Source organism: Aquarana catesbeiana, linkage group LG05 (assembly GCF_042186555.1).
Source record: "Aquarana catesbeiana isolate 2022-GZ linkage group LG05, ASM4218655v1, whole genome shotgun sequence".
Classification (NCBI taxonomy): domain Eukaryota; kingdom Metazoa; phylum Chordata; class Amphibia; order Anura; family Ranidae; genus Aquarana; species Aquarana catesbeiana.
Window position 1 is genome coordinate 625,717,917 of NC_133328.1, and position 14,827 is coordinate 625,732,743.

The 14,827-nt window shown below is 42.7% G+C and overlaps 1 protein-coding gene across 1 annotated transcript in view; it reads right to left on the bottom strand.

Moving 5' to 3' along the window:
* Positions 1–14,827, bottom strand: part of COL22A1 (collagen type XXII alpha 1 chain) — a 424,543-nt gene that overhangs the window by 55,368 nt on the left and 354,348 nt on the right. The window contains exons 50-51 of the mRNA XM_073632290.1: positions 14,362–14,415; positions 10,987–11,040 (exon numbers count right to left, since the gene is read on the bottom strand). Of these exons, the coding sequence (XP_073488391.1) occupies positions 10,987–11,040; positions 14,362–14,415 (108 nt within the window). The remainder of the gene's footprint in view (positions 1–10,986; positions 11,041–14,361; positions 14,416–14,827) is intronic.

Genomic DNA, 14,827 nt, shown 5'->3' on the forward strand with positions numbered 1-14,827 from the left:
CAACTGACAAACCTATAATATGTGGGTTCGATCATATCTTACAGAGTAGAGGCTCCAAAGACAGGGTAAATAGGAGTGGCAATTATGGACAACCCTGCCTAGTTCTGTTGGTAACCCTAAAAGAAGGGGACAAAACTCCATTCACCTTTACCTGAGCAGTTTGTTGGGTATAGATGTTAGAGATCCACCGGAGTATATTATCTCCCACCCCTACTTGTCGTAGGACCGAGAATATAAATTGTCAATTAAGCCGAATAAAGGACTTCTCTGCATTCATAATCATTGGGACATACGTCTTTAATTGCTGTTCCCTCAGGGAGCTAGCTAGTTGTTTACCACATTTGTTACCATACTCATATCTCTGCTTTTTTCCTACCTCTATTGCCTTTTTAGCTTGTAAAAAAGTAGATCTGTGACCTGTCTGTGGGTGGTCAAGAGATCCCGTTCCACAACCAAGGTGGAGGCCCGTTTGTGCAGGGCCTCTAGTCGCTGGATATCTGTTAATAAGGATGTTAGCTTTACTTCTCTCTCTCGTTTAATCCTAGCCCCATTTTTAATCAGGATCACCCATATCACTGCTTTGTGAGCCTCCCAGATCACTCTGGGATCGCAATCGGACATATCATTAAACTGAAAATACCATGTCGCCTCTCTAAGGACATCCTCCTTTACAGAGGAGTCCTGTAGGAGGCTTTCATTAAGTTTCCATATTGCAGGACCGGGGGGTCGACTATCTGAAAGGTTGTATTTCAAAGAATTAGGCGCATGGTCTGACCAGGTGATTATCCCAACGGTAGCTTTAACCACTGAATGCATTTGACTATGTGGAATAAAAAAAAAAATTAATGCGAGAATATGTCTTATGTGGAGCTGAGTAGTAAAAATAGTCTCTTTCCCCAGAATGAAGAAGACACCATACATCCACTAATATCGCTCCGTGGAGCGACCCAGAGATCCGTTTCTGGGCTCCATGAATCCCAAGTGTTCATCCAAAGGTTTTCTGAAAAAGAGATCCCGCTGAGTATTAGAAAAAGGCCAAAGTAACCCCTAACCCCCAATCTTGCCAGAGAACCTTGAGCATGACCATGGAATCTTATTAGAAGTCAAAATAGAAACCCGCCTCGAATTGGTAGCCTGATAAACCTTTGGGAAAGCTCTATTTCTAGGCAGAGGGAGATAATTCTCCCTAAAATGTGTTTCCTGAAGAAATGCTATATCGGCCCCCATCTGTTTCAGGTCTTGAAGAAGTATACAGCGCTTTTTGGGGATATTTAGTCCCTTAACATTAAGGAACATTATTGAGAGGGCGTCCATTTCTTATATCCCCCTCTCATAGCCCAGACACCTGAAGAGTGGAGGGGCTCAAGAGAATGGAGAGGTAGAGGAAAAGATATAAAAAAAAAACCCCAATCAACTAAAACCTCTTGGAGGGGGTGCAATTCTGCAACCTCCCCAAGGGTAACCAAAGCAAATTTGATTTAAGCACTCAGCTTACCACTTCAATACTTACATGAGTGCTAACCTAGTAGGGGGAAGTAGTTAAACATGACCAGGGATAGGGAGCCCCCAGTTATCTCTACCAGTGCCTCCAAAAAAAATAAATATAAGGCTAAACAGTGACAGTTCCTATTTATGTTGATTTGTATCTACTCAATTCTTTCCCAATAGATCTAAAGTTCTGATCCTTAATGGGTTAAAATATAATTAAAAAATTATCAAAGTATAGTTACAATAATCATGATAATAGTACCCAACTACAGCTATAATTCATATTGATTTTTTTTTTTTTTAAGCTACTTCAGTGAGTTCTTTTGGGATACTTAATTCACCATTAAAGTCCATTTTTGTCCCATCATATGTCACATCATAGTAGCTTTTTATTTCTTCTTACCCCCCTTTTTTTTTTTTCTTTCCTTTTTTTTTTTTCCTTTTTCTTCCCCCCCCCCCCATTTGTATTTCAATTTCTTTTTTCATTTTTGTCTGTATCAAAACATATCACATTTAGAGTGGTAAAAACTACCATAACATCCATGTACTTATGTAATTAATACATTTATACCCGAAAACAAACAACCCAATCCCCGCACCCCACCCATCCAGGCCCCCACCCCCCCACTCAAGTACCCACCTCTGCCAATCTCACTCCAGGTCACCTCTCTCTTTTCCAATATTCCTTCTCTTTGTTCCTCCTTTCCCTATGTGTATTAGATTTTATTTTATTCCTTTACTACTATGTTCCCTATGCTCCCATGACTTCGGCGTATCTCATTGTTAGCTTGTAATTAACCCATTCCCGCCATTTTTCCTCGAAGACTTCCAAACTCTCTCCATCATTGAACATTAGATACTCTAAGTTTTGGATCTCATTTATTTTATTACACCAATTCTTCATTGTAGGTCTTTTTGGTTCCTTCCATAATTCATATTGATTTAATTTAATTAATTTCAAGTTTTAAAAGTTTTAAAACTTAACAATATATTTAATAATAATGGGGGGGGGGGGGACAACAGCCCCAAACACCCCCTCCCAGGAGGAGGAGACCCTTACATCAATATCACCTACTAATTTAATATCCTATAAATCCAGAAGGTCCAAAAAAAAGAGGGGGACTTCTCTTCCTTGGAGACCTCTTCTCTCTTTCCTTTAAGTCCCTATTGCTTGTTCCTCAATTTACCCTTCTATGTTCATTAATATTAATAATCTCTGATACCAGCCCCTAGCCCTTCCTTCTATTCTATCCCTCTTGTAATTATACCTCCTTACTCTCGTGGTCCTTGCCCAACCTAAATATTGTGGGTCGATGTGTATTAGTGTATTTGTGTGTTATTGCACCCCCCCTGTCTATTATACCCCTTAAATATACCTTTGTATTTGTTTCTTATATCAACTTTCTGCATAACCTCCACCCCTTCTTGTTATGTGTTCTTGAAGTGAAAATAAGACCCTCTACAATCTCATACTTGGGTGTGCAAAAAAAAAGGAAAGAAAAAACAATATACCAAAACAACAAAAACAACAGAAGCCCTCCTCCCTCCTCCCTCTAGTTCCTAATATATTCACAAACCCGCACCCAAGCCACCAAACCCAATCCACCCATCTCATTGTGTGTCTAAGTTATGTGTTGGTGCATCTCTCAATTTTCTTCCCCTTTCCCCCACCCCGAAAAAAAAAAAAGGAGGAAAGCAAAAGGGACCTTCTCTCTATTTAATATCAGGTAATCTCTTCCTTATCAGGATAACTAAAGCAATTATTGCTCATCTGGTTACACCTTCCGTCTCAATACTTAAGTCACTGTCTTCTAATCATACCATATGTGAAACAAGTGAGCACATTTTAGCTATTTCTAATGTGACAAACATATAAGGCTCCGCCCATCCCAAGGTAATAGTAAATACATGCTCATCTCACATTATCTAAATGACATTTCGCTCGTTCAAAAAAAAGGGGGGTTATTGATACTCCCAACAGCCACGTATCATATCAGCACAAACATCATCCATTTATAATATATTCCTTACCCCCCTTCCCTTACCCCTGTCCCCCACACACTTGCTTATCTATATGAAATGTCTTATCAACTGAAGTAGTTCAGTTTTATGAACAGGAATCAAGGACTACTATAAGTCCATAGGCCCCCAAGAGAGGGGGGAAAAAAAAGGAAAAGGACCTTTATGATCTGCATGAGTTAACAGGTCTAAATTTCTCTTCAAGTCTCCACTTGGTATGTTGATAAATCTATCTGTGAAGCCATAGCTGACTATGACTCGATGTTCGTGAAAATAACTGCAGCCAGTCTGGGACAGGAAATAGTTCAGTGTCCAAAAATGAAAAAAGATCTAATTAGTCAGCCCGAGATCGAAGCAAAAATGAAGAGGTGCCTTTCTGTATCAAAACCGAAATTGGGAACCTCCAACAGTAGGTATAGCCTGACTGTCGTACCCGATCTTAAACTGGGTGGAGCAATGCTCTACGCTGCAGTGTAGCTCTTCATAAATCAGGTAATATTTTCAACTGTACACCTTTATAGTCTATTGAGCCTGCCTCCCGTGCCTTTTTGAGTATAGCCTCCCCGTGTGCATAGTAGTGTAGGCGGCATATTACATCTTGGGGCAATTAGGATCCTTAGGCTTAGGTCCCAATGCTCTATGGACCCTATCAAGATCCATTTTTAGGGGTACATTATCTTCTAACATCTTTTAAAAGATAGATATTACCATGTCCTGAAGATTTTCTTGACCTGTATTTTCCGGAATAACTCGGAGCCGCAGATTATTTCGACGGCTTTGGTCCTCCAGGTCTTCTAGCTGTAATTGTGATGCCACTGCATTGCCCATCTGGAAAAGCCTATCTCCCCCCCAGTATAAATCACCAGCTGTTCCAAAGCCTACGATGCAGTCTCGCCGTCTGTCAAACGATCTGGCATTGTTTGTAGTTCCACCCGCACCATTTGCAGTTTCTTGTGGTGAGCGCCCTCTACTTTGAAAATAAGAGCCTTTATATCTGCCCTGGTGGGGAGTGCCTGTATCAATGTTCTCAGATCTTCCTTCTTTGAACTTGTTGGCCCTGCTTTTTCATACTGAAGGGGAAGCCGTCTTACTGTTACCGATATTTTCTGTGGCTTCTGCCGGGTGTCCTGGGGAGCGTCCGTGCTCACCCTTGCGGTCAACAGAGCCTGGGCTGTCTGTATCCACGAGCTCCCGAGAGTCTGGCTTAATGTGCCCACCTTCTTACTCACCGATCCCAAGCCCTGAGCCACCGAGAAAAAATCTGGGATCTCCGGTTGTAATTCACCGGCTCTTGCTGCTTTAGCTGCCTTGCAGGAGGTCTTAGTCTCCTGCTGTCTGCTTGAGTGCATGCCGCTGATGCTGGCGCCTGACAGAGCTAATTATCCTGGAGCTAGTGGAAAGCCGGGAGCTCGTGTCTCGTACGTCCTCACTCGGCCATGCTCAGACCATGCCCCCTTAAGGAAGGTTGCCTTAAGTCATTCTTCCCCTTTTCCTGCTGAATTCTTTTTATTCTAATTTTTAGGCATTTATATTTAAACTCTTTTTGATTTTATTTCATTTGTTTTGTTAGTTTTTTTAGCGTGACAAAATTGAAAGAAAAAAAACTTTGCAATGCTTTGTTCCGGAATCTTAATTTTAGTATGATTTTGAAAGGGACAGATGGTAGATCACTATTTTTTTTTTTTAAACCAACTCCAATCAAAATAAAAAAGACATTTGTCTATGGGTTGCATAAAAAAATGTAATATTTTTTGCAAGCCAATATCATTATAAGAAAGCCAAGTTTGTCCTAAAAAAATTATGTACGCATTAATTAATTTTACATAATGACATCAAAGCCCATAGCAGGAATGTAAAAACTGGTCTGGTCCATAGGCAGTGTACATAGCTAAGAGATGAATTGGTTAAAATGTTAAATCTCTTGAGCTCTAAATGCTGCTGGTGTTTTTTCCTACAGCTAATATGCCATGCAAATCACACTTTCCCTGAACATGACTTCAGTGAAAAAAAAAAATAATAGGAGAATTATTCATTAGCGTTTTCAAGCTACAAAATCCCAGCAAAGCAAATCTAGGAGACTTGTAAGCTGCTGCCTCTCTGTGAAGCTGCTGGTGATCAGCACAGTGTACGTGTTTGAGGCATTTTTCTCACAACACTGATAAATGACCACAGAGCTGACTCCTGCACACTACATGAACAGCGGGAAGACACAAGTTATACTCGTTGGGGCCAAGGTAATTGGTGTTGGTGTTAGATGTTGAAAAACGAAACAGTAAGCATCAAAGCAGAAAGTGTCACGTAATTCTATAATCATAGTGCATTAAAGGGAGTCAGTCCATTATTATTTTTAGGAAGATTATTCACTCAAAGGGGAATTATCCGTAAAAAATTATCTTCAGTTATTATAGTGCTCCTTACCTGTCTGTAAACTTAAAGAGATATGCTTTGTCAAGCTGTGCAGTGTTCAATAAAGCCCCACTGATTTTTAAATCTATTAGCTGCAGTTTGGTATTATAATGTTGTAGGAAACATGGTACGGCTATTGGTGTCCTATTCTGTGTTCACTCCTGGTCTCCCTCAGGAGACCCCTATTGCTTTCACTCCTATTCTTTAACTGGAGACCTCTCATGTGCTCACTTCTAGTCTACAGCTGGAGGCGCTTTCTGTGTTCACTCCTTGTCTCTAGCTTTTAGGCCCCTCCTGTGCTCACTTCTAGTCTACATCTGGAGGACCTTTCTGTTCACTCCTTGTCTTTAGCTTTAGGCCCCTCCTGTGCTCACTTCTAGTCTACATCTGGAGGACCTTTTTGTTCACTCCTTGTCTTTAGCTTTAGGCCCCTCCTGTGCTCACTTCTAGTCTACATCTGGAGGACCTTTCTGTTCACTCCTTGTCTTTAGCTTTAGGCCCCTCCTGTGCTCACTTCTAGTCTACATCTGGAGGACCTTTGTTCACTCCTTGTCTTTAGCTTTAGGCCCCTCCTGTGCTCACTTCTAGTCTACATCTGGAGGCGCTGGAGCTTCCTGTGTTCACTCCTTCTCTCTAGCTTTTAGGCCCCTCCTGTGCTCACTTCTAGTCTACAGCTGGAGGCACTTCCTGTGTTCACTCCTTGTCTGTAGCTTTTAGGCCCCTCCTATGCTCACTTCTAGTCTACAGCTGCAGGTGCTTCCTATGTTCACTCCTTGTTTCTAGCTTAAGACACCTTCTGTGCTCACATCTAGTCTACAGCTGGAGGTGTTTCCTGTGTTCACTCATTGTTTCTAGTTTAGGACCCCCCCTGTGCTCACTTCTAGTCTACAGCTGGAGGTGCAATCTGTGTCCACTCCTTGTCTCTAGCTTTAGGCCCCTCCTGTGCTCACTTCTAGTCTACAGCTGGAGCACCTTTCTGTTCACTCCTTGTCTTTAGCTTTAGGCCCCACCTGTGCTCACTTCTAGTCTACATCTGGAGGACCTTTCTGTTCACTCCTTGTCTGTAGCTTTTAGGCCCCTCCTGTTCTCACTTCTAGTCTACAGCTGCAGGTGCTTCCTGTGTTCACTCCTTGTTTCTAGCTTAAGACCCCTCCTGTGCTCACTTCTACTCTACATCTGGAGGTGCTTCCTGTGTTCACTCCTTCTCTCCAAGCTTTTAGGCCCCTCCTGTGCTCACTTCTAGTCTACAACTGGAGGCGCTTCCTGTGTTCACTCCTTGTCTGTAGCTTTTAGGCCCCTCCTGTGCTCACTTCTAGTCTACAGCTGCAGGTGCTTCCTGTGTTCACTCCTTGTTTCTAGCTTAAGACTCCTTCTGTGCTCACATCTAGTCTACAGCTGGAGATGTTTCCTGTGTTCACTCATTGTTTCTAGTTTAGGACCCCTCCTGTGCTCACTTCTAGTCTACAGCTGGAGGGGCTTTCTGTGTCCACTCCTTGTCTCTAGCTTTGGGCCCCTCATGTGCTTCTAGTCTACAGCTGGAGGTAATTCCTGTGTTTACTCTTTGTTTCTAGTTTAAGACCCCTCCTGTGCTCACTTCTAGTCTACAGCTGGAGGGGCTTTCTGTGTCCACTCCTTGTCTCTAGCTTTGGGCCCCTCATGTGCTTCTAGTCTACAGCTGGAGGCCCTTCCTGTGTTCACTCCTTGTCTCTAGACACCTCCTGTGCTCCCTTTTAGTCTCCATCTGGAGCTTCTGCTTTTAGTCTGCAGTTGGAGACCCCTTCTGTTCTCATTCCTAGTCTCCCACTGAAGGGCCCACCAATACTCAATCCTAGGCTTCATTTGAAGCCCCCTCTTGTCCTCACTCCTAGTCTGCAGTTGAAAATCTCTCTTGTGTTCACTCCTTGTCTCTATCTGGCGACCCCTCCTGTGCTTATATATAGCCTCCAGGTCTTCTTCTGAGTCTCCTTCTGTACTCAATCCTAGTCCCCATCTGGAGCTTCTGCTTGTGCTCACCTCAAGACTGCAGCTTGAGCCCCCTTCTGTTCTCATTCCTAGTCTCCAAATGAAGGATTCACCTATGGTCAATTCTAGTCTCCATCTGGAGCTCTATCCTGTTCTCACTCCCAGTCTCTAGCTGGAGACCCCTCATGTGCCTTCTACTCCTGTAATCACTGCTTGTCTCTGTCTGCTTGATACCCCTCCTGCTCTCGCTCCTAGTCTTCAGCTGAAGCCCCGTCTGGTGCTCATTCCTAGACTCCAGCTGGAGACTCCTATTGTTTTAATTCCTAGTTTCCAACTAGAGCTTATATTGCTGTATTTAGTCTCTGTCTGGATCCCCCTCCTCTACTCACTGTTAATCTTTATCTGGACCTAGACCTTTCCTGTACTCATTGCTAGTCTCCATCTGGAGCCCCCTGCTTAATCATATTCTCTAGATGAAGACCCCTCCTGTCTTCTAGCCCTCTGTACTCATTTCTAGTCTACACTCCTCAAGCTTTTGCTTGTATCCACTTCTAGACTGTAACTGGAACCTTCTGTTCTCATTCATTGTCTCCATCTTAAGGACCCACCTATATTCACTCCTAGTCTCCACCTAGAGACCCCTCCTGTGATACCTCCTAATCTCTAGATGGAACCTCCCTTCTGTGATCACTGCTAGTCTTCAACCGGAGACCCCTCCTGCTTTCACTCCTAGTCTCCAGCTGAAGTCCTCTCCTGTGCTCATTCCTAGACCAACTAGAGACTCCTACATCTGTCACTCCTAGTCTCCAGTTAGAGGCCCCTCATGTTATCACTCCTGTGATCACTCCTAATCTCTAGATGGAGCCTCCCTCTCGTGATCACTAATAGTCTTCAACTAGAGACCCCTCTTGCTCTCATTCCTAGTCTCCAGTTGAAGCCCTCTCCTGTGCTCATTCCTAGACTCCAACTGGAGACTCCTATATCTGTAAGTCCTAGTCATTAGCTAGAGACCTCTCCTCTACTTACTCCTAATTAACGTGTGCCCTCTTCTGTGCTCAATGTTAGTCTCTAGCTGCTTTCTCTCCTAAACTCCAGCTGGAGCCCAAATCATGTGCTTACTCCTAGTCTCCAGCTATTGTATTCTGACAGCAGTTGCAGCCGATTGACTGCAGCCACTGATCGAATTAAAGTTTACCAACATTCCCGTTTGATAGAAGTCGATCATTAGATCAACTTCTGATGAGTGGGAACAGCCAAAGATAGATCAAAATATGCCCAGTCCCTGCTCAACTGGCCAAAATTTGATACATATATGGACAGCTGTAGTCTCCAGCTGGAGCACCCTCCTGTGCTCACACCTAGTCTCTAACTGGAGACCCTTACTGCTCTCACTCCCAATCCCCAGCTGCAGCGCCCCCCTTCTGTGTTCATTCCTAGTCAATATCTGGAGCCCCCTCCTGTGTTCAATACTAATCTCCATCTGGAGCCCCTCTCCTGTGCTCATTCCTAGTCTCCAGCTGTAACACTTTCCTGTGCTCATTCCCAGTCTCCAGCTGGAGTCCTGGTGACCGGGAGCGGTGTCAAGTCTGTGTTTTTGTTTTTGCTGGCTCATGCTACAGCAGCATGTGAACCGAGAGCTACCACAAGTATAAGCTGGATTTCCAAGAGGCAGAGGAACTACAGATCAAATTGCCAACATTTGCTGGATCATGGAGAAAGCAAGGGAGTTCAAGAAAAAGGTCTACTTCTGCTTTATTGACTACAATAAAGCCTTCGATTGTGTGGATCACAACAAGATGTGGCAAATACTGAAAGAAATGGGAATACCAGACCACCTCAGTTGTCTTCTGAAAAAACTGTATGCAAGTCAAGAAGCAACAGTTAGAACAGGACATGGAACAACTGACTGGTTCAAAATTGAGAAAGGAGTGCGGCAAGGATGTATATTGTCATCCTACTTATTTAATTTATATGCAGATTATATCATGTGAAATACCAGGATTGACGAATCACAAGCCGGAATTAAGATCGCAGGGAAAAATATCAACAACCTGAGATATGCATACGATTACACAATAATGGCAGAAAGTGAAGAAGAACTAAGGAGTCTGAATGCTTCTTGGGAGGAAAGCAATGGCAAACCTAGACAACATTATAAAAAAAAGCAGAGACATCACCCTACTGACAAAGTGCCGTATGGTATTCCCAGTAGTAACCTATGGCTGTAAACGTTGGACCATAAGGAAGGCTGAACGACAAAGAATTGATGCTTTTGAACTATGGTGTTGGAGAAGACTCTTGAAAGTCCCTTGGATGGCAAGAAGATCAAACCAGTCAATCCTGAAGGGGATCAACCCTGAATATTCACTGGAAGGACAGATCCTGAAGCTGAAACTCGAACACTTTGGCCACCTAATGCGAATAATTGGAAGACACCCAGATGCTGGGAAATATGAAAGGAAAAAGGAGAAGAGGATGATAGAAAACAAGATGGATAGATAGCATCATTGAGACAATGAGCATGAAAATAAGCAAGCTCTGGGAGGCAGTGGAGGACAGAAAAGCCTGGCGCGCTATGGTCCATAAGGTCATGAAGAGTTGGACACGACTAAACGACTGAACAACAATTGAAAAATGTTTTTCTGCTTCCATAGCCACTGCACAGTAGCTTTCACAGTAGGATAAAACCCCTGTCAACTTTTTGTCCAATTGTCAGCTGTCCCGAATCTGCAACAGGAAGTGACAGACCATCTGTCAAAAGTAGGGAAAATCTCTCCTTAGACAGTTGTCTCTGGAACAGGTGCGTCCATTAAAGAATATCTCTTGCATTTAAGCTCCAGTGAGAACGATAAAATGTCAGCCTTTATTTTTTCTGTCTTCATATTTATAGTTACCAAGACTCTTTCCTACTCAAAAAAAATATACATACACACAGTATACTGTATATATATCATGCTTCGGTATTTTCCGCGCGACAGAACAAAGCTTATTCTGGACTGACAACAAACAGGGAAAACTCTACACAATGACACCGTGACTTCAGCCATAAATCAGACCAAGTGTTTGTTAATACAACTGCCATAGTGCTATTACTTAATAAAAATGACATACTGCTTCCCCAGGCGAGCCTGGCTTGCCGTCCTTTCCGTCCTTTCCAGCGATGCCCTGAAAGACAGTAACAGAAAACTTTTCAAATGATGAGAAAACACAAAGAGAAAATACCCTGATTGTTATTGAAAACACTTTTTTTTAGGTACTACTATAATATTTATCCCAAAATAATGATTAAGGCTGAACGTCAGGCAGATATAAAAGAGGATAGCCCAACTGGTCAAAGCTGTGCACCTGCCTATCACTTAACAAGGGAGGGTATAGTAGTAGATAGGTGGGAGGATGAACTGGTGTCTGATGGGGGTTGGGGTTTCCCAATTATGGTACCAACATCCCTAATGATATAAATAGAAACAGAATGCAACAAGACATCCATTCTTATTAAAACATTTTTACATTTATTTATATTGCGCTAAAACCATGGTCTCCAAAGTGCAGCGCGGGGGCCAGCTGCGGCCCTTCACTTGCTTATTTTCAGCCCTTGGCTTACTATTCCATTGACTGACACCAACTCCGGGGCATTATTCCTCTCAATTACACCATCAAAAGGGCACAATTTCTCCCGCTGACACCAACGATGGGGCACAATTCCTTCTATTGACACCAACGATGGGGCACAATTCCTTCTATTGACACCGATAGGGCACAATTCATTCCATTGATACAAACGATGAGCCACAAATCCTCCAACTTACACCAACAATGAGGCACTATTTCTCCCCTTGACACCAACTAAAGGACACATTCCTCCCACTGACACCAACGATGGGGCAGAATTCCTTTTATTGACACCAACAATGGGACACTATTCCTCCAACTGACACCAATGATGGGGAATTGTTTACTCGGATGCCACAAAATTTTCTACTCCCACTGATCCTAGTCCGGCCCCCCTAAAGTCTGGAAGGTAGTAAATGGACCCTTTGTTTGGAGACCCCCACACTAAACAAAAAAGGTTGATTCTTAGATCCATAAAATACAAAACATCCTGGCCACAAATAGCCAATAAAATATCCTGAAACTATAGATAAAATAATTATTTTGCAGTTTGCCAACTTGGACTGAGCAGCCTCAACTGTCTCAGACTGCACGGTTCAAAAGAGGGACAGGCCTCAGTACACCACTATATCACCCCAAATGATATATAGTCTTACCCTGATTATGAGGTCTCTGTATTAAATCCTAGGCCTTTCCTTGGTGGTGAAGGGGATTGGCTGTATCCCTCATGGACCTCTAACCAGGATTGGGCAGGGCAATACAACTCATACTGTTTTTCTTTTACTCGCATGGGATACTGTCTAAGTTTTCCTGATTGTTTCACAGAACCTGAAGAAGTGGAATCCTCAGATCCACAAAATGCGTCATGTACATTTGCCGCTGATGGACCCCCGCTGACCCGACAAATATGCAAGACTCTGGGAAATAATCCTCTGCAAAATATTTAAAATGAGTATTATGTTGAATGGGCAAAGTTGGCAAGCTGTGAAATAATTATTTTATCTATTGTCCTGTGATATTGATGTAATGCGAATGCATGTATATGCATCGGGGCATCTTAAAAGTCCCATTTCTCAATAGGTCAATACTCTACTGGTGTCTGATGGATGGGGTCATGACAGTGCAGCCAATGCACATTGGGCATCACAGGAATGGTGGCTCTGAGGAAGAGGGTTCTCCCTTGTAACGTGTAAGGCGTTTGCAATGCCATCTGGTTCCTCCAAATATCTGGTCCAGGTTGTAGGCGTTCAGAGATACTGCTCCCAATTGCCGGAGTATTGATAAGCCTTGTTTTAAAGCTTGTTTGTGAGTATATTTCTTGTTACATTTTATAATAAAATTTTATCTTTGGTAATGCACAAGGTTGGTGCACCCTCCTGTTCTTTTTGTATGTTTCAGTTCTAAGGATACCCATTATTCTGAGGAGGGCAGACCTGCGACATTCCATTTACTTTTCTAAGGGGATTAGCTGCACCACTTACTTAGTTGACCGGGCTCCCGAGTGCAGGAGATTGCCTAGTGTACCTTGGCTAGAACCGCATTCTAGAACCCCATTCTGCCTCAAAGCCTAACTGAACGTTCTGCACTTATTACTGTAATGCAGTCAAGCTGCATATACAGTAATAAATATGATGCTCTTTTTTTTTTTTTTTTTATTCTCTAAGTCAAGGGTCTCCAAACCTTCTAAAGAAAGGGCCAGTTTACTGTTCTTCAGATTTTAAGGGGACCAGACTGTGTCCAGTGGGAGTAAACAATGGCCGATCTTTAGTATTAGGGAGAGGAATAGTTGGTGTCAGTGGGAGGAATAGTGCCTCATTTTTGTTGTCAATGGAAGGAATAGTGCCCCATCATTGGTGTCAGTGGAAGGAATAATGCCACATCATTGGTGCCATTGGAAGGAATTGTGCCCCATTGTTGGTTTCAGTGGCAGGAATTATGCTCCGTTGTTGGTGTCTGTGGCAGAAATAGGGCCGGATAAAGGCAAGCAAAGGGCCACAGTTTGGAGATGACTGCTCTAAGTTTTACAATTAAAATATCCTGTTCTCACAGCACCTTGAAGTGTCGGACCACTGCTCTCACACACAAGCAACAGTTCTCCAGCAGTTTTCCATGCCCATGCCCTGTGCGCTGCTCCAAGTAACAGCACTGCTCAGGAACCTGGAGCACTGTTGATTTGAGCAGTGTGCAGGGAGCATGTTGTATCCTCTGGAGACCCTGGCCTTCACTTATGAGTAGAGCAGTGGTCCAGCTCTCCAAGGTGCTGTCAGCAGAGAAAATTTCAGTCTTTGCTACAATATTTAAGAACAAAACCCCCCCGAAAGAACAGCATATTCTATTACTGCATATTAAGCCTCACTGAATTCCTGTAATACACACAGAGGGTTTAATTGGGCTTTTCTCCATCTTTGATGGCTTTAAACATGAGGTGTCCAATGGACAAGCAGTCTATTTCCCTTCTAGCATAAGCAGATTTGTTTCAAGGAAAGAAAAAAAAGTTCTACAGCCTTAAAATTTATACATTCAGAAGCATCCCAAGGGTGGATGTTTTTGCGATTACCCCACCTACCGAGCTCCCCCTTTTTCCATTGCAAAAATGCTCACACAAGCTCAGCAATGTTGAGCCTGTGGTTCTACAATAATCAGTCTTACTCAATAGCGATCAGTCTGGAGTGTCAGTACCACCCCAACAGTTCCTTCCATGGGTGCTGCCTCAACTGGCTTTGTGTAAAAACAGCCCTGGGCCCATTATAAGGTTATAGGAACCTATCCATAGGAAACATGAGAAACAACAGAACAGTACAGAAACATGTAGAAAACAAAATTATTAGGTCTAGAACTGTTTTGAAGATCAGGTACAGCAAATATGTTGACACCTACTGGCAGTCCGGGTAATCCAGGAGGTCCTTGGGGTCCAGGAGGGCCCTCTTTACCCTGAAAAGAAAAGTGAAAAAATAATCTGTAGGTTGTAAATGCCATAGAACAGTTCTCTTAAAAAAAAAAAAGAAAAATAATTTTTAAGATTTGATTATTTTTTTTAAATATCCTAAACATATCATTATCTGGAAAAGGCTGCTCAGCACTTATTTAAGCAAACTTCACTACCATCAAACAACTAGTTTCAAAGGAAATCTTGTAATTGCATTTTTCTTTGTGATATGACCCCCAGACCAATGCAATTACCAATTTTAAGAAGTATACATTCAAGAAGTCCTAAAATGATCGAGCTTTCAATTTATTTTATAATTGAAGTCATTTGCACAAATTTAGAAAATATGTTTTTTTTTTGTTTGTTTTGAAAAAAGGAGGTTTATTGCTTAACCTAAAATCATTTCACAGCTTAGAT